The sequence below is a fragment of the Myxine glutinosa genome, chromosome 2 (genome assembly GCF_964187855.1).
Source record: "Myxine glutinosa chromosome 2, kmMyxGlut1.1, whole genome shotgun sequence".
Taxonomy (NCBI): Eukaryota; Metazoa; Chordata; class Myxini; order Myxiniformes; family Myxinidae; genus Myxine; species Myxine glutinosa.
Window position 1 is genome coordinate 87,679,653 of NC_136262.1, and position 21,071 is coordinate 87,700,723.

The 21,071-nt window shown below is 49.1% G+C and overlaps 2 protein-coding genes across 7 annotated transcripts in view; one reads left to right on the top strand and one right to left on the bottom strand.

The window, feature by feature from the left end:
• TAF1C (TATA-box binding protein associated factor, RNA polymerase I subunit C) overlaps window positions 1-8,627 on the bottom strand; it is a 52,776-nt gene extending 44,149 nt beyond the window's left edge. Inside the window, exons 1-5 of one of the 6 annotated variants that reach the window (XM_078771185.1) lie at window positions 8,507-8,627; window positions 7,780-7,994; window positions 7,546-7,630; window positions 5,930-6,048; window positions 4,112-4,256 (exon numbers count right to left, since the gene is read on the bottom strand). In XM_078771185.1, the coding sequence (XP_078627311.1) occupies window positions 4,112-4,256; window positions 5,930-6,048; window positions 7,546-7,630; window positions 7,780-7,929 (499 nt within the window). In that variant the 5' untranslated portion in view covers window positions 7,930-7,994; window positions 8,507-8,627. Of the gene's footprint in view, window positions 1-4,111; window positions 4,257-5,929; window positions 6,049-7,545; window positions 7,631-7,779; window positions 8,194-8,506 lie in introns of those variants that run through there. The other 5 variants (XM_078771187.1, XM_078771188.1, XM_078771189.1 and 2 more) reach the window with 5 other exon arrangements.
• An 85-nt stretch (window positions 8,628-8,712) lies between these two features.
• The window catches only part of HINT2 (histidine triad nucleotide binding protein 2), a 31,008-nt gene continuing 18,649 nt past the window's right edge, over window positions 8,713-21,071 (top strand). The window contains exons 1-3 of the mRNA XM_068107858.2: window positions 8,713-8,851; window positions 17,605-17,757; window positions 19,924-20,028. Coding sequence (XP_067963959.2) covers window positions 8,750-8,851; window positions 17,605-17,757; window positions 19,924-20,028 — 360 coding nt within the window. The 5' untranslated portion in view covers window positions 8,713-8,749. The remainder of the gene's footprint in view (window positions 8,852-17,604; window positions 17,758-19,923; window positions 20,029-21,071) is intronic.

Genomic DNA, 21,071 nt, shown 5'->3' on the forward strand with positions numbered 1-21,071 from the left:
ACTAGTAGATTTATTAATCAAAACACGGTCACAGTGGCGTCAGGCACTGTGACCGTGTATGTGACTCATATTCGCGATTACCACAGAAGCACATCGACGGGGAGCATCTATATAATAATACCGTAAGGACTCGACTTTGTTATCCCTTTTACGCCGCACCCAATGACCCGATGCCCACGGCACTAATGGATTTACGATCTACGAACCGCGCTCTTTGTTTATCACGTATAGCCATACTCGAAAAATCTGAATTAGCCGACGTTGGGGCCAAAAAGCATCTGATTAACGGCCGATACGACGCCATCTTACGACGTCATCGTATTGACGTCTGCTGGGTGAAGGCGAAGCAAGCCGTCCGCTGATTGGACAGTCGAAGGCGACAGCAAGCCATCCGCTGATTGGACAGTCGAAGGCGACAGCAAGCCGTCCGCTGAGTGGACAATCCAGAGCATGCATTTGTGCCGGTGTCGATCGCGGTGTACGCTGACCTCATCAGGTGGGTTTACCATAATTTCTTCCATATACTGTGATTACAACGTGCTGAAACCGATCAGCAGCCCATCAGTATCATATAAAGCAATAAATACCAAGGCTTCAGCTTCTGAAAGCTTAAAACAAAGTGTACTTCGCCGAGTGACAAAAAGTAGGCGTAGGCCTAGGCCCTACCTATCCAGTTGTTGTGTTTCCGTTGTGGCCATGATCTCAACAAATAGCGTAGGCCATGTGGCGTCGGGTAGGTCATGATCAGCCCCCCCCGCCCCCCCCCCTTTCGTTTCACCAACTCCTGCATCTGCCACCGTTCATGATTATCAAAGTAGGCTTTACCCTGTTCACGATAAGGTAGAAATCAGTGAGTTGTATATGAAGAGATAAAAGGATGGCATTGACTTCGAGACGGTACGTGATATTTTCTAAAGTATATCGTAGCGTTGTCATTTAAGTCGATTGCAATAAATACGTTGTTCATATACGCACTCTTCATTCTCATCTTTCTTCCTAACTCTCACTCGGACAAGGAAATCCCCTATGCCATCCATAATGGTACACTCTATCCATACACCACATCCTCCCTTCCGTGGATGTTCCACGGGTTTCGGCTAGTCTATATAATAATAGCGTAAGGACTCGACTTTGTTATCCCTTTTACGCCGCACCCAGTGACCCGATGCCCATGGCACTAATGGATTTACGATCTACGAACCACGCTCTTTGTTTATCACGTACAGCCATACTCGAAAAATCTGAATTAGCCGACTTTGGGGCCCAAAAGCATCCGATTAACTGCCGATACGACGCCATCTTACGACGCCATCGTATTGGCGTCTGCTGGGCGAAGGCGAAGCAAGCCGTCCGCTGATTGGACAGTCGAAGGCGACAGCAAGCCATCCACTAAGTGGACAATCCCAGAGTGGTGCTATGCCGATTCCTATTATGAATCCATTCATTTTTCAAAAGTATATCGTAGCGTTGTCATTTAAGTAGATTGCAATAAATACGTTGTTCATATACGCACTCTTCATTCTCATGTTTCTTCCTAACTCTTACTCGGACAAGCAAATCCCCTATGCCATCCATAATGGTACACTCTATCCATACACCACATCCTCCCTTCCGTGGATGTTCCACGGGTTTAGGCTAGTCTATATCATAATAGCGTAAGGACTCGACTTTGTTATCCCTTTTACGCCGCACCCAGTGACCCGATGCCCACGGCACTAATGGATTTACGATCTACGAACCGTGCTCTTTGTTTATCACGTACAGCCATACTCGAAAAATCTGAATTAGCCGACGTTGGGGCCCAAAAGCATCCGATTAACTGCCGATACGACGCCATCTTACGACGCCATCGTATTGGCGTCTACTGGGCAAAGGCGAAGCAAGCCGTCCGCTGATTGGACAGGCGAAGGCGAAAGCAAGTCGTCCACTGAGTGGACAATCCAGAGCATGCATTTGTGCCAGTGTCGGCGATCGTTGTTCATATACGCACTCTTCATTCTCATCATTCTTCCTAACTCTTACTCAGACAAGCAAATCCCCTATGCCATCCATAATGGTAGACTCTATCCATACACCACATCCTCCCTTCCGTGGATGTTCCACGGGTTTCGGCTAGTATATACTATAAACACAAAACACCTTCACAATAATGTCCAAAGCAATTCAAAGACAATGATAATTGTGGAGATTTTAAAAAGGTAATTAAGTGCTTCATTCTATGTGCCAACAGCACCGACTTGAAGCTAATATGATAGAAGAAGAGGAGTAGGATATATGGGGAGGGGTAGGGGAAAAGAGAAGGGGTAGGGGTACAGGGAGAAATTGGGGATTTCGAGAGGTGTAGGGGTACGGGGAAGAGTATGGGTATGGGGAGGGGTAGGGGATATGGGGAGGAGTAGGGGATATTAGAGTCCCTTTTTGAGAGAGTAGCGACAACTAACGATTTGACGCCATTTTTAGTCCATTCAGTGCAGAGCCGCCCTATGGCGCTAGTGCATTGAACCGTGTATTCCATTATGTTCTCTATGTATGAGAGATGGGAATGGTCTTTTCCATGTTGATAATGAACAAATTATGTGAAGATGACAAAATAGAAGATTTATGACAACTAAGAGCCATATGATAAAGAAGAAAATCACAGAGCTGGTTGTGATTTAACAGTCACAGACATTTAGAACCATGACAAAGAAGGAATGAACTAGACAGGTACACATGCTGCTTATTTCAGCCTCATTTTAATTTCAGGGAGGCGAGAGGAGACTCGAACTCTCACCTCCCTGCTTATACATGTACATGTACAACACAATGTTAAGAGTTCTGCAGTATTTCTGCAGTTGTTTGACCTTGTTTATCGTGTGTGGATATATATTTGTGTTTGTTTAATTTTCATATTTAAATTATTAATCTAAACTTTGCTGCATGTTGCCGATCATATATTAATCCCACCAAAAATAGATTAGCCCCTCTACCCCCGGCCCCCTCTAACACACACACACACACACACACACACACACACACACACACACACACACACACACACACACACACACACACACACACACACACACACACACACACACACACACACACACACACACACACACACACACACACACACACACACACACACACACACACACACATTTACAATCACACACACACATACACGCATGTGCTAATGCACACACATACAAATTATAAATTGAAAGTCACACACACAAACACAATTTAATGTCCTCACACATTCAAATCAACAGAGACAAATACATACATTCAATGCATGCCCCCCCCCCCCCCCTTTCTCAGTTGTGGCATACAACTGTATCACTGGCATGAATTGGTTTCTAGCAAATTCTTTCTGAAGCATCATTGAAAATTTTGAATGACAATAATCCTATCTTCCATGTGAAAGTACAAAAAATAAAACTTATTTTATTATTTGTTTTACGAAGGTCTCAGAGACCATTGTGAAAGGCTTTGAACTCATTTACGATTAATACTCAAACCGCGAACCTGTAACCTTCCACTTTTATAGCAAATTACATAATTTTGTTAAAAACAAAGCATGTCATTCACTTGTTGGAGTACTAACTACCACAGGCAGGAATGTGCCTTTAGCAGAGGGCATTGGTACATGTATATAAACAACAATTTGTAAGTTTTGATTCATGTACCTCAAAACAGAGTATACAACTATACATGCTCAAATTCCCGTCATTCATAAAGAGCTCCTTTGCGAGATATTCATACAGTACATTTATTTAATTTGCAACCAATATTACAATCATTCCCTCTCAGAAATATCATGTTGAAATGTATGTTAGTCCATAGCTTTAAAATAACTTGGATATGTGTATTATTCCCTGTTGAAATAACATATTAGAGAAAATGTTAATGATAACATTTTCAAAATGATTATTTAGTCCAATTATCCACGTAAGTTGCTAGCTTGTAGGTGTACAGCACATTGCAGTCCTGCAACTGAAGTCCAATGGAAATATCTATTTCACTTTTGCAGCCAATTGTCTCATTGCCATGCTCTTGCTGCCAAGTTCACCCCCCTTCTTTGCTTGTGCAGCTTGTTGCCTGCGTTGATGTGTCTTTTTCTTACAAAAGATGTGTAGGCGTGTGTTGATGAATTTTGTAAGCAGTTTGGCTTTCAGATTGTGGCACGTTGGGAAGTGAACATCTCTCCTTATCTGCTCTGCTCTCTCCACAAACATTGTTGCGACGTTCTTTTCAGCCATGAAAGCATCCTGTGCACCACGAAACATGGCCTCCACAGTTACCAACATGTTGATCATACCAGGTCACTCTACTCTGGACATGCTGCTTCTGCTGTCTCAACAATGGATGGAGGTCCTCAATGCCAAACAGGAAATTAGAGCTGTCTCCCTCGACATATCACGTGCCTTCGACACGGTCTGGCACCCCGCTCTGCTCACCAAACTCTCCTCCTTTGGTATCCATGGAAATCTCCACGCATGGCTGGCGGACTTCCTCTCTAGTCGTCGTCAACGTGTGGCCCTGAATGGGTTTCTCTCATCTCCTCTTCCTGTTCAGGCTGGAGTTCCCCAAGGCAGTGTTCTGGGCCCCGTGCTTTTTCTGGTCTTCATCAATGATCTCTCTGACTCTCTCGAAAATCCTCTCTATCTCTTTGCTGATGACTCCACTCTCTGCCGCTCCATTCCTCTTCCCTCAGATCGGCAGTCTGCTGCCTCCTCACTCTCTGAAGACCTGGACAAAATCACAGACTGGTCAAACAAGTGGAACATGTCTTTCAATCCTGACAACTCTCACACTCTTACTATGTCTCTCCGAAAAGATCGACTGGACAACCCTCCCATCTACTTTCTCAACAATCCTCTCCAAGAAGTTCTGTCGCTCAAGATTTTGGGTCTCACTATCTGCCATGATCTTTCTTGGGAAAACCACATTTCCAAGCTGGCCTCCAAAGCCAGTCGCCGACTGGGCATCCTCCGTCGTGCGAAGTCCTTCCTCGGCACACCTGAGCTCCTCACCACATACAAGGCTTTTATCCGCAGCTCAATGGAATACTGTTCTCCCCTATGGGCCGGTGCTCCTGCCTCACACCTAGCTCGGCTTCACGCTGTTGAAACCAAAGCTTTCAGAATTATTGGAATCTCCCGCGATGAAGCTATCTCTGAGGGCCTTTCACTCACTCACCGCAGGCAGGTAGGTGGTCTTTCTGTCTTCTACCGACTCCTCTCCGGCCTTGCACCCCCAGCTCTCTCTGTGCTCTGTCCCCCAAATATTCCTACAGGTCGCACAAGATCTGCCAGCAACCCTCTGATGGTTAAACTGCCGAAATCTCGGCTCTCTGCTCACCTTCACTCTTTCATTCCTCTTTTCTCCCGCCTCTGGAACAAACTCCCTCACTCCCTTCAATCCCACTCCTCCCTCCAGGTCTTTAAAACAGCTGTTCACCACCATCTCTTATCTTCCCCCATCCAAAACCTTGATCTTTTCTACCCCCGCTAATTCACCCCAGATCCACCTTGTTTGAAATTCCAACTTCTTTCCTGGAAGTCCTGGCAGTGTCCATATGTTTTATACCTCTCCCACCGCCCCCTTCCCATGCCCCCCCCCCCCAAAGCCCTCGCCCTCTCTCAGATCTCTCGATGTCTCCATGTCTCTCGGTCCCTGCTCTCAAATGTTGTGTTTGTGTCCTTCCCCCTCTCTCCCCATCTTGTCTACCGCTCCCGATGTTATATGTTTTATGTGTCGGTTTGTCTTTCTGTGTGATTAATGTTCGCTCTTTCACGAGCCTCGATCTTGTATACAAAAAAAAAAATTAAAAAAAAAAAATCACTTTTTCTGAAACATGAACAAGACACCCTTGCTTATACTCTTTCAGTACAGTAAGCTCTGCAGCTTGGTTAACTTCTTCACCTTCAGCAACAATCACCTGTCTAATGCAGTCATCACACGTCTTCTGGTTTTTCCTTATACTGTGAACACAGTAGCCAGCAAGGTTGTACAAGCTATCGCGCTCAGGTTGAGACAGCTCCTGCACGTCTTGGATATCTGGAATGACAAGGCCCTGTAGATTTTCCTCGGACGGTACTCTCACTTTCTATTTGTTCTATTTGTGCACCCACAGGCGCTACAACCTGTAATTTTGTCGTAAAATCGATGTAAAACACGAATGAGAACGCTGCGTACAGCGGGAACGTTAAAACGCTGACCGATATGCGTCCGATCCTGATCCTGTCCGCGATGGACTCAAAATGGCTCCACGCAATCACGTGACTAGATTTTTCCAGACCCTCTATGTCGCAACTCTGTATATAAAGGGACTCTAGGGGATATGGGGAGGGGTAGGGGATATGGGGAGGAGTGAAGGATATGGGGAGGAGTAGGGGATATGGGGAGGAGTAGGGGATATGGGGAGGAGTAGGGGATATGGGAAGGAGTAGGGGATATGGGGAGGAGTAGGGGATATGGGGAGGAGTAGGGGATATGGGGAGGAGTAGGGGATATGGGGAGGAGTAGGGGATATGGGGAGGAGTAGGGGATATGGGGAGGAGTAGGGGATATGGGGAGGAGTAGGGGATATGGGGAGGAGTAGGGGATATGGGGAGGAGTAGGGGATATGGGGAGGAGTAGGGGATATGGGGAGGAGTAGGGGATATGGGGAGGAGTAGGGGATATGGGGAGGAGTAGGGGATATGGGGAGGAGTAGGGGATATGGGGAGGAGTAGGGGATATTGGGAGGAGTAGGGGATATGGGGAGAAGTAGGGGATATGGGGAGAAGTAGGGGATATGGGGAGAAGTAGGGGATATGGGGAGATGTAGGGAATATGGGGAGAAGTAGGGGATATGGGGAGAAGTAGGGAATATGGGGAGAAGTAGGGGATATGGGGAGAAGTAGGGGATATGGGGAGAAGTAGGGGTATGGGGAGGGGTAGGGGATATGGGGAGGAGTATGGGGATATGAGGAGGAGTATGGGGATATGAGGAGGAGTAGGGAATATGGGGAGGAGTAGGCGATATGGGGAGGAGTAGGGGATATGGGGAGGAGTAGGGGATATGGGGAGGAGTAGGGGATATGGGGAGGAGTAGGGAATATGGGGGAGGAGTAGGGGATATGGGGAGGAGTAGGGGATATGGGGAGGAGTAGGCGATATGGGGAGGAGTAGGGGATATGGGGAGGAGTAGGGGATATGGGGAGGAGTAGGGGATATGGGGAGGAGTAGGGGATATGGGGGAGGAGTAGGGAATATGAGGAGTAGGGAATATGATGAGTAGGGGATATGGGGAGGAGTAGGGAATATGGGGAGAAGTAGGGAATATGGGGAGGAGTAGGGAATATGGGGAGGAGTAGGGGATATGGGGAGGAGTAGGGGTATCGGGAGGGGTATGGGGAGGAGTAGGGGTATCGGGAGGGGTATGGGGAGGGGTATGGGTAAGGGGAGGGGGTATGGTGAGTAGGGGGTATGGGGAGGATTGGTTGCGGGGATATCACAAGTCCAGCAATTAGCTCATAATTCCGTTACAAAACAAAAGAAGATAATGATTACTTTCGTTTGGAGGAAGCAATGGCCATGCCACTGGGTCAACGACGGTCCACAGGTCGTGTCCGTGGCTCTTGGCAGCAAGCCAATTCTGCACAAAAATGTGGCAGGAGGTTAAATTATACCTCATCATGTGGACAAAACACGAGGGAACATTTATTTAATAATAATAGTAAAAACATAAAGGTAGTTGTGTTCGATCATTCGATGTAGTGTAACGTTTGGAGCCTTGAGTGTTACCAAAGAAGATGCTTGGCTCCCCGTATCCTGCACAGCTCCGAGCACCGTCCATGGAGCAAAGGATACGCACTCATCGGACACCGGACCGGTCTCGTAGAACGTGGGGAAAAGGCGCGAAGGGAATGCGGGGCTTCCTCGAGGAACATCCATCTGCACGTACGGGACACTGGTAGATCACGTACGGGACCGTTTCAGAGTACGCCGTGCACGGGTCCCTGCCAGAGCACGTACGAGACCCTGTCACTGTCACTGTCAGAGTACGTCGTACACGTACGGGACTCTGACTAAATATGCAGACTTTTAATTTAGATCATTTCTTATTCACATTTCCTTTAATTGGACTTTACTGTACTCAACTGTACTCGCCTCCCCGAAGCACCACACGTTCAAAAAAACAATTCACAAAATTTTTACATTGCACGTGTAATAACACAAACGGCAATCCGACGAGACAATTGTGTTTATAACATAAATATTCATTTGTAACAGAATTAAATGTTTATTTGGTGCAAAACACTAATCACAGCTTATACACCGCCACGGAATCTAAATTGCATTTTACAACTGCTCAACAGACAAGATATAAAATCAATCAGTACATTATCCTCCAAATTTAAAGTTTGTGAAAAGAAGCAATACATGAGTTTGAAAAGAAGTTCATACAGTCCTATCAATGAAGAGCACGGCTTCCTGCTCTTCCTCTTCCTGTGAAGTTACTTTCACCCACAGTGGTCTGCTGCAGAAGCATTCTTCTTCTCCTTCCTGTTGGATTCTTCTTCTTTTTGTATTTACAAAACGACTGCCTTTTCTTTCTGCCTTTTAGGCCAGGAAACGTTACACTTACACGTTTAGCTGTTATTTGTGTGCCTTTGCTATTACAAAACACAACCAGTAATGTAATAAATATTCTTGCCAGGCCTACGTGATTAACGAGAATACGAGATAAACACGTCTTGCGAAGGACGGCGATATGGCCTGCAATGCGCTGCGTACGGGTTACCTGCACCTGGGCACTGCCAGGACTGCTCTACAAGTACAAGGAAAACGCAATATTTGGAAACTGCTGGGAAAGGTACATTACTACATATTGGAATGAGACACGAAGAGCAAAAACACCTTTGGGGGCGTGGCTTAGTGTCGTTTCAGTTCAGGTTATTCCCACCCTTGAGTCAATCAAACAATCTATATATATAAAACACAGTTTGTGTGTGTGCGTGCGTGTGTAATGTTACCGATAGACTCCTAAACGGAGAGGCTCACGTGCTTGATATTTGGCATAGACATGGCCATTGAGCCTGGGACGAACATGGCCGAACTCAAAATATTTGACGATCCATATTTTTTATTCATATTTACCTCAGCGCATTTCAGCGCACGGAATCAACGGAATCAGAGCAGGTGGGCGCTGATTCGCTCAGAGCGATCACGTGATGACGCTGTGAACGCTATGACGATATGAACGATATGACGCTATGAACGCTATGACGCTATGAAAAAAAATCGCTATGACGCTATGAAACGCTATGAACGCTATGACGCTATGACGCTATGAAAAAAAAATCGCTCGCGTTGCCAAGGGGCTCGCTCCCCCCCCCCCCCCCGTTCCCTTCCCCTCCCCCTCCCCCTTCCCTCCCCCTACCCTCCCCCGCCCGGCAATGCCGGGTACTTCTGCTAGTTAAATATAAGAAACTGATTTAACATACATTGTGGTGCTGTGCACACACAATTAGTTTGCCAAGAAGGTAGGCCACAACGCGTTGTACAAACTGAAACACTTTATTAACAGCTCGCACGCAAGCACTGGGCGGGCTCGACTATCGAGCCCGCATATATGTCCCGAGGCCACGCCTTGCCCCCGGGCGTGGCCGGTCGGCCGAAAGGTGGGGCATGTATCTCAGTTGCACCCTGTGCCTCGTGACGCCTTTGCTCCGGGCGTGGCCCGAGCTGCGCTTCCACGCCCGGACGCTCGCGCCACCCACTGGTGCGCGGAATTATTGCCCACTGACAATGTGTCCGCCACACGCGCCCCCCCAGAATTCCCGCGCACCTGAAGGGTGAGCTTGCGGGGAAGCCGGATGACCTGGCCGAAACGCCCTCTGGCGATGCGTGCAGGGCTGGGGGGTAGCGGGACGGCGGGGCTGGGGGTGCCGGGGGTCTGCCCGCCGGGGGGCGGCCTCGACGCGGAGGCAGAGCTGCTTGCGGGGGGTGGTCCAGGTCGAGGTGGGCCGGCTTGAGGCGGTCCACGGAGATACGATCTGGAGTACCGCCGATGTCCACGGCGAAATGCTTGTCCCCGGTCTCCAGCACGCGGAAGGGCCCGTCGTACGGGGGCCGCAGCGGTGCCCTGTGGGCGTCGTGCCGGACAAAAACGTACACCGCCATGCGAAGCTCCGGGGCGACGTGGGAGGACGGGCAACCGTGATGTGCCGTCGGCACTAGGGCGAACCCCCTGGCGGTCTCCTGAAGGGCGGAGCACTGGTGCGCCGCGGACCATGGGGCCGTGGAGTCGGGGATAAATTTGCCCGGTACCCGCAGCGGTTGTCCGAAGACCAGCTCCGCCGAGGACGCACGCAGGTCGTCCTTGGGTGCCGTCCTGAGGCCCAGCAGGACCCAGGGGAGCCTGTCGGCCCAGCTGCCGTCGCGGAGGCTGGCCCGGAGCGTGGCCTTCATTGAGCAATGGAAGCGCTCGCACAGGCCGTTGGCCTGGCACCCGCGGTCGGACGAGATGTCCGAGGGGGTGCCGAACCGGGCAACCCACGTGGCGATGAAGGCTTGCGCGACGTCAGCCGTCGCCGCCAATGGCACGGCCTCCGGCCACCGGGTGGTGCGGTCCACCATGGTGAGGAGGTGGGCAGAGGTCCCACCAAGTCGACGTGGACGTGGTCGAACCGATGTTCGGGCACCGTAAACGGGGCCAACGGGGCTTGGGTGTATTTTTATCACCGCTTCGTGCCCCGCGTCGCCCAGCTCCTGCGCCCCCTGCACGAGGCCCTCCGGGGGAAGCTGGGCAAAGGTGACATCGCCTGGACGGAGCCGATGGCCGCGGCGTTTGCGGGCGCAAAGCTGGCCTTGGCCAACGCCACCATGCTGGCGCACCTGGCGCCCGATGCACCAATCGCCCTCACCACCGACGCATCGGACTACGCGGTGGGCGCGGTGCACGAGCAGTGGGTGAGTGGTGCTTGGCAGCCGCTGGCGTTTTTTAGCCGGCAGCTCCGCCCGCACGAACGCCGGTACAGCACCTTCGACCGCGAGCTGCTCGGGCTCCACTTGGCGGTCCGACACTTCCGCCATCTTCTCGAGGGCCGCCCGTTCACGGCCTTCGTCGATCACAAGCCCCTTGTTTTCACGATGGCCAAGGTCGCCGAGCCATGGTCTGCCCGGCAGCAACGTCACCTCTCTGCCGTTTCCGAGTACACGACGGACATCCGTCACGTCGCGGGTAAGGACAACCCGGTGGCGGATTGCCTTTCCCGGTCCGTCGCACATGCGGTCCACCTCGGGAACGACTATGCCCGGATGGCGGCGGACCAGACCGCCGACCCTGACGTCCAGGCCTTGCGGACCGCCGTCACGGGCCTCCGCGTCACCGAGGTGCCGTTCGACTTCGCGGGCACTGCCCTCTTGTGCGACGTCTCCCTCGGCCGGCCTCGTCCCATCGTGCCCGCTGGCTGGCAGCGCCCGGTTTTTGACGCCATCCACGGCCTGTCCCACCCGGGCACGAAGGCCTCCCAGAAGCTCGTCGCGGCGAAGTTCGTCTGGCATGGCCTCAGGAAGAACGTCCGTGACTGGGCCAGGACGTGCCTCGCGTGCCAGCGCGCGAAAGTCCACCGCCACACAGTAGCAGCGGCCACGAGGGAATCAGGGGGTGCTGTAGCCTCCGCACCGGGATCCACTACGGCAGCACCGTACACCGACCGCGTGTCGCAGGCCGCGAAAAATTTGTCCGCCTCTCCAGCCAGGACGCGGGGTTCTGTTAAGTTGAACCGGCCAGCGCGAGCCGCACCTGCGCAGGTAGCTGGCAGAGGAAAACCGCACGGAAAAGGAAATCCGGGCGCTGGTCTCCAAGCAAGGACAACATAAAATCCATCCGAACGGACGGTCGTGTGTCGCCGAGGGCGGGAAGGTCCAGGAGGCGGTCGGCGCGTTCGGCCTCCGTGAGCCCGAACGTGGCGAGGAGAAGACGTTTGAGCGCCGCGTACTTGTGGGCGTCCGGCGGGCGCCGAAGGATGGACACGACGCGGGCGGCAGTGCCGGGCCCGAGGGCGGCGAGCACGTGGTCGTACATGGTGTCGTCAGCCGTGATGCCCCGGAGCTGGAATTGAGCTTCGGCCTGCACAAACCAAACGTCGGCTTGCGCTTCCCAGAACTCCGGGAGTTTGACGGCGACAGCGTTGGTAGCCATGGCACGTTCAGGGGTCAGCTACGGCTGAACCAGTCGGCGTCACCAGTGTGGTGCTGTGCACACACAATTCGTTTGCCAAGAAGGTAGGCCACAACGCGTTGTACAAACTGAAACACTTTATTAACAGCTCGCACGCAAGCACTGGGCGGGCTCGACTATCGAGCCCGCATATATGTCCCGAGGCCACGCCTTGCCCCAGGGCGTGGCCGGTCGGCCGAAAGGCAGGGCATGTATCTCAGTTCCACCCTGCGCCTCGTGACACCTTCGCTCCGGGCGTGGCCTGAGCTGCGCTTCCACGCCCGGACGCTCGCGCCATCCACTGGTGCGCGGAATTATTGCCCACTGACAATGTGTCCGCCACAACATCTTATTTATAGAGAACTGGAGGAATTAGGAAAAAAAAGCATGGCTCGTAAAATTTCAGGTCCCTATAACAATGGAAGATTAAGAATCTGTCAAAAATAATTAAATATTGTGAAGATACCTGGCTGTTATAGTGGGAACAAAAAAAGGTGGGCAAATAGAAGCTAAAACAGAAAGGAACACAAATGTGGGATGGGTATGGGATGTAGGAGGAGGAATCATCTGGTTTGCAATAATACTTTTGCATTAACGTCACAATATCACTCATTTATTACCAGTAATTACTCCATCAATTTGTCATACACCTCTACAAAATAATAAACTTCTCAGTTTGTGTTTAGAACTATTGACACCAATAGTTTGCCTAAAGCTCACTTCAAGAGAATTCGTTAACTTTAGGACCGCGGGTCTTGAAGTTCACCTGGATCCGGAGCAAGTCACTCAACATCTCCCCTCCCTCCCCCCCCCACCTGTAGATCCCGTCCCCACACCCTGATTTTAAAAAATACCTGAACAAACTTTCGTACATCACGGGTGATGAAGGTTGTGTTCATGTTTCATTAAAATTGTGTACGAGTTCTATTTTGAGATGTCAAACTTTGAACCACTTTGACCCCCTGGAGGCCCCCTTAGACCCAGATTGTTTTAATGCCTTGAACAAACTTGAGTTTCAACAAACCAAATATAATTTTAGCAAAGTTTGGTCACAATCACATCAGCGGTTTCGGAGAAGAGGTTGCAAGTGTTTATGGACGGACGACTTGCCTTCCCATAACAAGGATCTTCCAGGGAAGCTAAAAAATAGCTTCGTTTTCAAAGGGTATTATTGGTTGTTGTAAATGGTATATATGAGCTTGTCTTGTTGAGTAATTATGAATGACTTTATTCTTAACAGAAATTCGAAGAAGTTTCTGGGGCATCTCATTTCGATTCAGCTAAAATATTAATAATCCTAAATGAAAAATGTATAGTTCATCTATTTTCCGAATCCCATGATCATTAAAAATAATATTTGAATGTGCGTACGAATTCCATCATACCAAATATCATTTTAGCCCCTCCTCATCCTCCTCCCTTCTCCCGTCACTGTCCTCCCCTTTGCCCCACTTGCCTCCTCCCTTCTTCCCCTTCCCCTCTCCCACCCCTACTCCATCCCCTCCCCTACCTTCCTCCCTCCCCTACCTTCCTCCCTGCCTCTCCCCTACCTTCCTCCCTCCCTCTCCACTACCTTCCTCCCTCCCCCTCCCCTACCTTCCTCCCTCCCCCTCCCCTACCTTCCTCCCTCCCCCTCACTCACCATTGCCTTCCCCACACCATGCCTCCTCCTCTCCTTCCCTCGTCCTTCCTCTACTCCTCTCTCTCTCCTCCACCCTTCCCCACCAACTCCTCCCCTCTCCCTTCACCCTTTCCATCCTTCCCCTCCTCTCCCTCCCTCTCTCTTTCCCTCCCTCCCATTCTCCTCTTCAGACCAGCCCTCCCTCCTGGAGTGTACAGCATAGTGACATGTGGTGAGGCTTTGCTCTCACCTCCTCTTTTCTCCCTCCCTTCTCTCTCCACCCCCTCCAGTCTCTTCCATCCCCTCTTTCTCCTTCCGCTATCCATCTCTCTCCCATGCCCCTCCCCACTCCTCTCCTCCTTTCCCACCCTCTCCCCTCCCTCCCATCCTTCTCTGTCCCTCCCTCTCCCTCCCCCACCACTCTGTCTCTACCCTCTCTCCCTTACTCCTCTCTATCTCCCCCACCCCACCCTGTCTCTCCCTTCCCTCCCCCAATCCTCTGTGTCTCTCCCCCTACTCCTCTCTATCTCCCCCACCCCTCTCTCTCTCTCCCTACCCCCTCTTTGTCTCTCCCCCTCTCCTCTTTGTCTTTTCCTCACCCCTCTCTGTCCCCCGCTCCTTTTCCCCACCACTGTCTTTCTCCCTCTCTCCCCACCCCTCTCAATCTCTCCCACCCCTCTCTCTCTCTCCCTACCCCCTCTTTGTCTCTCCCCCTCTCCTCTTTGTCTTTTCCTCACCCCTCTCTGTCCCCCGCTCCTCTTTCCCCACCACTGTCTTTCTCCCTCTCTCCACACCCCTCTCAATCTCTCCCACTCCTCTCTCTCTCCCTACCCCCTCTTTGTCTCTTCCCCTACCCCTCTCTGTCTCCCCACCATTCTCTCTCCCCTCCCCACCCTTCCCACCCCTTTCCCTCCCCCTGCCTCTCTGTTTGCCTTGCTCCCACTCTCCTCGGATGACAACTTTGAATTTTTTTTATAATTTGAACAGGATATTGGTGATAACAAGCCTCTCTTGGGGAAGGACACGGTGGGATATTTAATGTGCATCAACTAATGACAGCAGATGGGACGCTCAGTTTATTTTCCTTCGAGGGATGGCACACACATTGATGTACTGTGTGCCTGCAAAACACCAGGGTGACAGTTTATAGTTGGGTCAATATTGAAACCCAGCTGAGACAAGTCAGACTCAGAGGCGAATGTGCATATCTCGAGGCTATCCTCATGGTATGTGTGCAAGTATGTATTTTAAGTATCATACATATACAGTCATAAAACCGAGTACACTCTGGGCAAAGAGATTGCTTTAACCCACAGCACAACAGGGCAGTGCACAACAAGCAAAGCTTGTGATTTGTTTTAATATAATGCATATCTGACTAATTCTTTTTTCCTCGTTGACTTGCTACATTGCATTTCTCAAGTTTGGGCCACTGGTGTTGTATGTAGCACTCTTGCTGTAGTCTGTTGCATCATCCCGTAGCACTGGGTAGTGGGTACTGTACTGAGCCAGAGAGATTCTGACTGTCGGGCAACATATGACGAAATGAGGGTCATTCACATTGATAGGCCTGGCACATTAGTGGAATACACTATTGCGAGATGGGCTTGAAGGAGTTTATGTTGACACGTTATGTAGTTATGCTAACCAAAATGATTAATTAAGGCAAACATTCTGCACCTACATATGCTATAATCTGATTTACAGAAGTAAAATTGTCTGAAGCAAAGGAGACATTGGACAACGGGAGTGACAGCAAGATGATCTATGGCCTCTGACAATTGCCTGGATGTCTTCCAACTTAGCAGTTTTTGACTATACATTTAGCATGGCAGAAAGAAAGAACCACCTTTAGAGGCCATTTTCCCCCGCAGAGCAGGGGCTGGCCTTTTTGGGGCACCGTGGTCCCCTTTTTGAAGCAATGTTTTATGGCCGGATGCTCTTCCTGCCGCCAACCCTGTTAGTCGCCTCTTGCGACACACAAGGAATTACCAGTGAACTGGTACTCAATTTGCGGACCCCGGAAGGATGACAGGCTGAGTCAACCCCCCTGGCGTTAATTCAGCGATCGACCGGGATTTCGAACCCAGGATCCTTGGATCCCAAGCCGCCACCCTACCCGCTAAACCAACACTAGGCTTATACAGTACATTTAGCATGGCAGGTAGGTGAAATATTTGGGAGAATTGTGAATTTGATGATACAAGCACGAGAGTTGGCACACAGTTAGAGTATGCCATAAGGAGGATATTTGGCTATAGGGCCATCGCAGATTTGTCCTGTAACAACAATGGCGACCATTTCTCAAAAAAGGACAAATCTGCGATGGATGGCCCTAAAGCCAAATATCTTTCTTCGGACATACTCTGACTGTGTGCCAAATGCCATGCTTGTATCATCAAAGGCACAATTCGCGCACCTATATCTGCCATACTAATTCAGTGTAGGAGTCGTACTCTAATTAGGACGTCGTAGATGTCCATCAAATCGTGTTTGCCAGTTGGCGGCCACGTGTTCCTTCTTTGGCAAAGAAAGGGGAAGGGCATCCTGTAAGTACTATCACTCCAAGAGCAGTGACGGCTCTTCCCAGCTGTTGAAAGCTTGATCTGTCACAATCGCAAGCTTGGTCACCACACATTGCTTCCATCAGTTGAGCCTCTGGTGGCATTATCTATTTTATAGTGCACAGTTACAGCATCGTAGAGATGCAACATCAACACGGTCGCCTTGGCATGGCCCGTACCAACGTCTTAACAGAAAACAGTAGAACCCTGTGCTTTTTACAAGAATATCCTCCACTGTTCTCAAATGGAAGATGCATTTGTTGTTAACCTTGTAGCTTCAACAACAAGACCACGATGGCTCGATGAAGATATTCAAACGGAGTGGGAAGCACCCTATAAGATTTATTCACAGCTTGAGATGTCTTATCACGGAGAGGCCTGTCTTGACTTGCTAAAATGCAGCTTTTGTTTTCTTACTCATTCAAGTTGAAGGTAATTGTATTCTTTGTGTCATAGTAAACCCTACTGGCTCTCTAATGCCCTGGTCTGGTTTACATGTTGTGCCAATCCATACATTGTGTTTGGCTCTTAAATGCCACCTGTAGAAGGCAGCACCACCCACATCCCCATTATTGAATGATAAAAAGGCAACATCTTTTCAGTAGTTAAATTTTTTTTTTTGTTGTTGTTTACATTGGCTAAGACTCACAATAGAGCTGACACACACACACACACACACTGACGAGACAAACACTCAACACAGCCACTGAGCTTGTGGAAGTGCCGTCACTAACGTCACTTCCGGGATACTCTGGGTACCAGCGACATCATAACAATGGCGCTGCTTTTCTCACCGAACTCAGCGGGGCATTTCCTCCTACCCATGGATGCCAACCGATGGGGATTGTCTGTGCTCTACCTTTTCAAGCAAGGAAGCAGCACATACCATTTTTTAAGTCTTTGGTATGACTTGAACTTGTCCAAACCGGATGGGTGTTTTTTAAGAGACACCGTCTCCTTACTGGATGGCCGCTGTCTCCCTACGGGAGCTCATCCGCCCTTTGCCAGGTGTTGTTTTTGGTCTTCGCAGGGTGTCACAGACACCCTCCCCACTAGCAAAGCCAGTGAGGGGTGTCGGTTTAGTCGTCGTTGCGAAATTTGCTGTTGAAACTGAAATATCTCAGCCGTGAAAGAGAAATTCAAATGCTACAATAATTATGGGGTCTTGGTGTTTCTTATGCACTATTAGTTTGACTTGCATCGCTGTCTGTATACAGGCCAGATACTGCACAGCCTCAAATGGCGACGAAGTGGACAGGGCAAGACAAGCTGCCGTCGAAAGGTCCAGGTTTCGGAACATAAAGCCAACGATCTTCTCAAAAATAATCGATGGGACTCTCCCTGCTGACATACTACATGAGGATTCCAAGGTGAATTTATTTACTTTGGTTTTGGAGACATTGAAACCTTGAAGTTTACTGCATCTATTGCTGGTCCTATTACGTGGTAATCCAAAGTGAAGATCAATGTGCTCCAACAATTATTATCTCTGCCATTGAAGGTGGACATCGATTTTATTTTCACCCGTCTGTCTGTTTGTTTGTCTGTCTTTGAGCAGGATATCTCAAAAGGTGATGGACAGATTTGGACAAAATTTGGTGGCCAGGTTGGATGTGTGACGAGGACGAACCGATTCGATTTTGGGTGAAAATATGGATACCGATTGGGGATACTAGATTTTTTTTTAAAGTGATTCTTCACTATTGAGTGATAGGGCCAAAAACTACATATAGCACGATATCTCACAAGGTGATGGACAGATTCGAATGAAACTTGGTGGACAGGTTGGATGTGTGACAAGGACGAACTGATTCGATTTTGGTTAAGGTGCGGATCCGGATACTAAATTTTTAAAAGTGATTTTTCACCATTGATAGATGGGGCCAAAAACGATATTTCAAAAGGTTGTGGATGGATTATGACAACACTTGGTGGATGAGGTTGGTAGGTGACACAAGGGAGCAAATCATATTTTGGTTGTTGCCTGTAAAACCAACCATATGCTGATCCGGCCGATCAGTGAGATACAAAACGTAAACTGTTCAGCCTGGCGGAGGTTTTTATGTTATGTTATGTCCATGTTCTCATCTCATGATGGATGGTGGTGCTGTCTTGTAATGAACAATTCACAAAGTTGTCTAGAAAACGTTATCATCTTTGCTTTAAAGACAGGACTGATTGCTTTCAACATCATAGACTATTGCTAGAAACAGTAGTGTTTAATAGTCCTTTGCTTTTATATAGTTTACATCCATATGTAGGCCTGATATATGTTTGAGAAAGCCACAAGGAGGAAAATTAATGGTAACTAGCCGAAACCCGTGGAACATCCACGGAAGGGAGGATGTGGTGTATGGATAGAGTGTACCATTATGGATGGCATAGGGGATTTGCTTGTCCGAGTAAGAGTTAGGAAGAAAGATGAGAATGAAGAGTGCGTATAAGAACAACGATCGCTGACACCGGCACAAATGCATGCTCTGGATTGTCCACTCAGTGGACGGCTTGCTTTCGCCTTCGCCTGTCCAATCAGCGGACGGCTTGCTTCGCCTTCGCCCAGCAGACGCCAATACGATGGCGTCGTAAGATGGCGTCGTATCGGCAGTTAATCGGATGCTTTTGGGCCCCAACGTCGGCTAATTCAGATTTTTCGAGTATGGCTGTACGTGATAAACAAAGAGCGCGGTTCGTAGATCGTAAATCCATTAGTGACGTGGGCATCGGGTCACTGGGTGCGGCGTAAAAGGGATAACAAAGTCGAGTCCTTACGCTATTATTATATAGATTAACGTTCTAATTGTAACATGAATTTGGTAATCAGACGACAGGACATGAAGATGGTTAGTTGAAGACATAAACTAGAGCTTCCAGGGAAGCAGAACTCAACTGAACTGACTGGACAACTTTAAAGTCGGTCAGTTGTCTGTACTAGATTTGACTTAAATGAAAAGCCAACAACCTTGTGTAATAATTTTAAGGTCCTTGTATCCTTATACTTGTCCTTGTTTTACAATTGATACAATGTTACACTTTGCAACAATGTTGCACAAATATAGTTGTGTAGATAAAAGGAGCTGAAAACAATATGGCGGCCTATGGCGGCCATTTTGTGACGATTCGGGTTGGAATGCAATAGCAACCTACCTTGTGTGGTAAGGGTTAAACATTCTCAGTTTGATCAAAATCTGTTAATATTTGTGGACGCTAGAGTGTTAACGTTGTTTTCATGACCAAAAACAAAATGGTCGCCTAAGTCCGCCATTTTTCAACGGATCGGGCTTAAATGCAATACCAACCTGGTCCTTGGGGTAAGGATGCTGCATGTCAAGTTTGATCAGAATCGGTTGATATATGTGGACGCTGGAGTGTGAACGTCGAAAAGTTAACGGACGACAGACGACAGATGATGACGACGACGACAGACGACGGACGCCGGAGGGTTCAATATGTGATGAACTGAACTGGACGGTAATCCAGTTGAGTTAAAAATGGTTTGTGAAATGATGACTTGGTGACAATGGACCTTTTCTCCGCAGTGTCTGGCATTTAGGGACGTGAACCCTCAAGCACCAGTACACTTCCTTGTCATTCCTCGCCTCGTGCTACCCCGCATCAGCCAAGCTACCAGTGAAGACGTTCAGGTGTTTCCAATAAAGCACGCCAACATCATTTCCTTACATGACTTGATTGCTGTTTAGAAATTGTATGCTCTCCTTCACTTGTTTGTGCTCAATTCCATGCAAGTATCCACTTCATTCTGGGATAATAATGTTATGTGGGGTGTCCATTAGGTTTCCACGAATGAGTTACTGTACTTTACAATAGTCCAGGACACGACAAAAAAGTTAAATACATAATACATATGAATGAATGAATGATCGTTTTGAGGCCATTTTCCCCCGCTAAAGCAGGGGTTAGCCTTGCGGGCCCCATGACCTCATGGTTTCCTTTTTGAGGCAGTTTTTATGGCCGGATGCCCTTCCTGACGCCAACCCTTAGTCACCTCTTACGATGAGCAGGGATACGGTGTACCTATTCTAAACCGGGGTACACACCAGGATCATTCATCCCAGCAAGCTGATACTCAATTTGCCGACCTCGGAAGGATGATAGGCTGAGTCAACCCCCCTGGCGTTAATTCAGCGATCGACCGGGATTCGAACCCAGGATCCTATGATCCCAAGCCGGTACCCTAACCGCTAAGCCAACACCAGTATGTATAATGAACCACTAAGTCAATACATAATACATAAAAGTATGTATAATGATATATATATATTGTTACAGACACGACTTTGATGTTAAGGTGGGCCGAGCGGAATGGCCGTCGTGTCCGCACAAATTACCCGATTGTACTCGAACGTTGACGAAGCCGCGCCACGCTGGCTCAATAAGGAAAAAGAAGACACACGGCTGAATTATAATGACAGACACCAGGGATACGGTTCTCAAGACCTCCGGAGGAGATTATATTCGTGCGGAAGGTCAGATTACAGGGACGAGAGGTACAACATAGAAAGACAAGCACTTAGACACAATCTTATATTATTCCCCAACAGACGACAGGCAAACGGGACAAGGCTGACTCACACGGGGGTTGATGGCAGGAAAGCGGTTGGCGATGGCTCCAGGTCCTCCTGGGCTCAGGGCAGGATCGACCCGGTCCGGTCCAGAGATGCGGAAG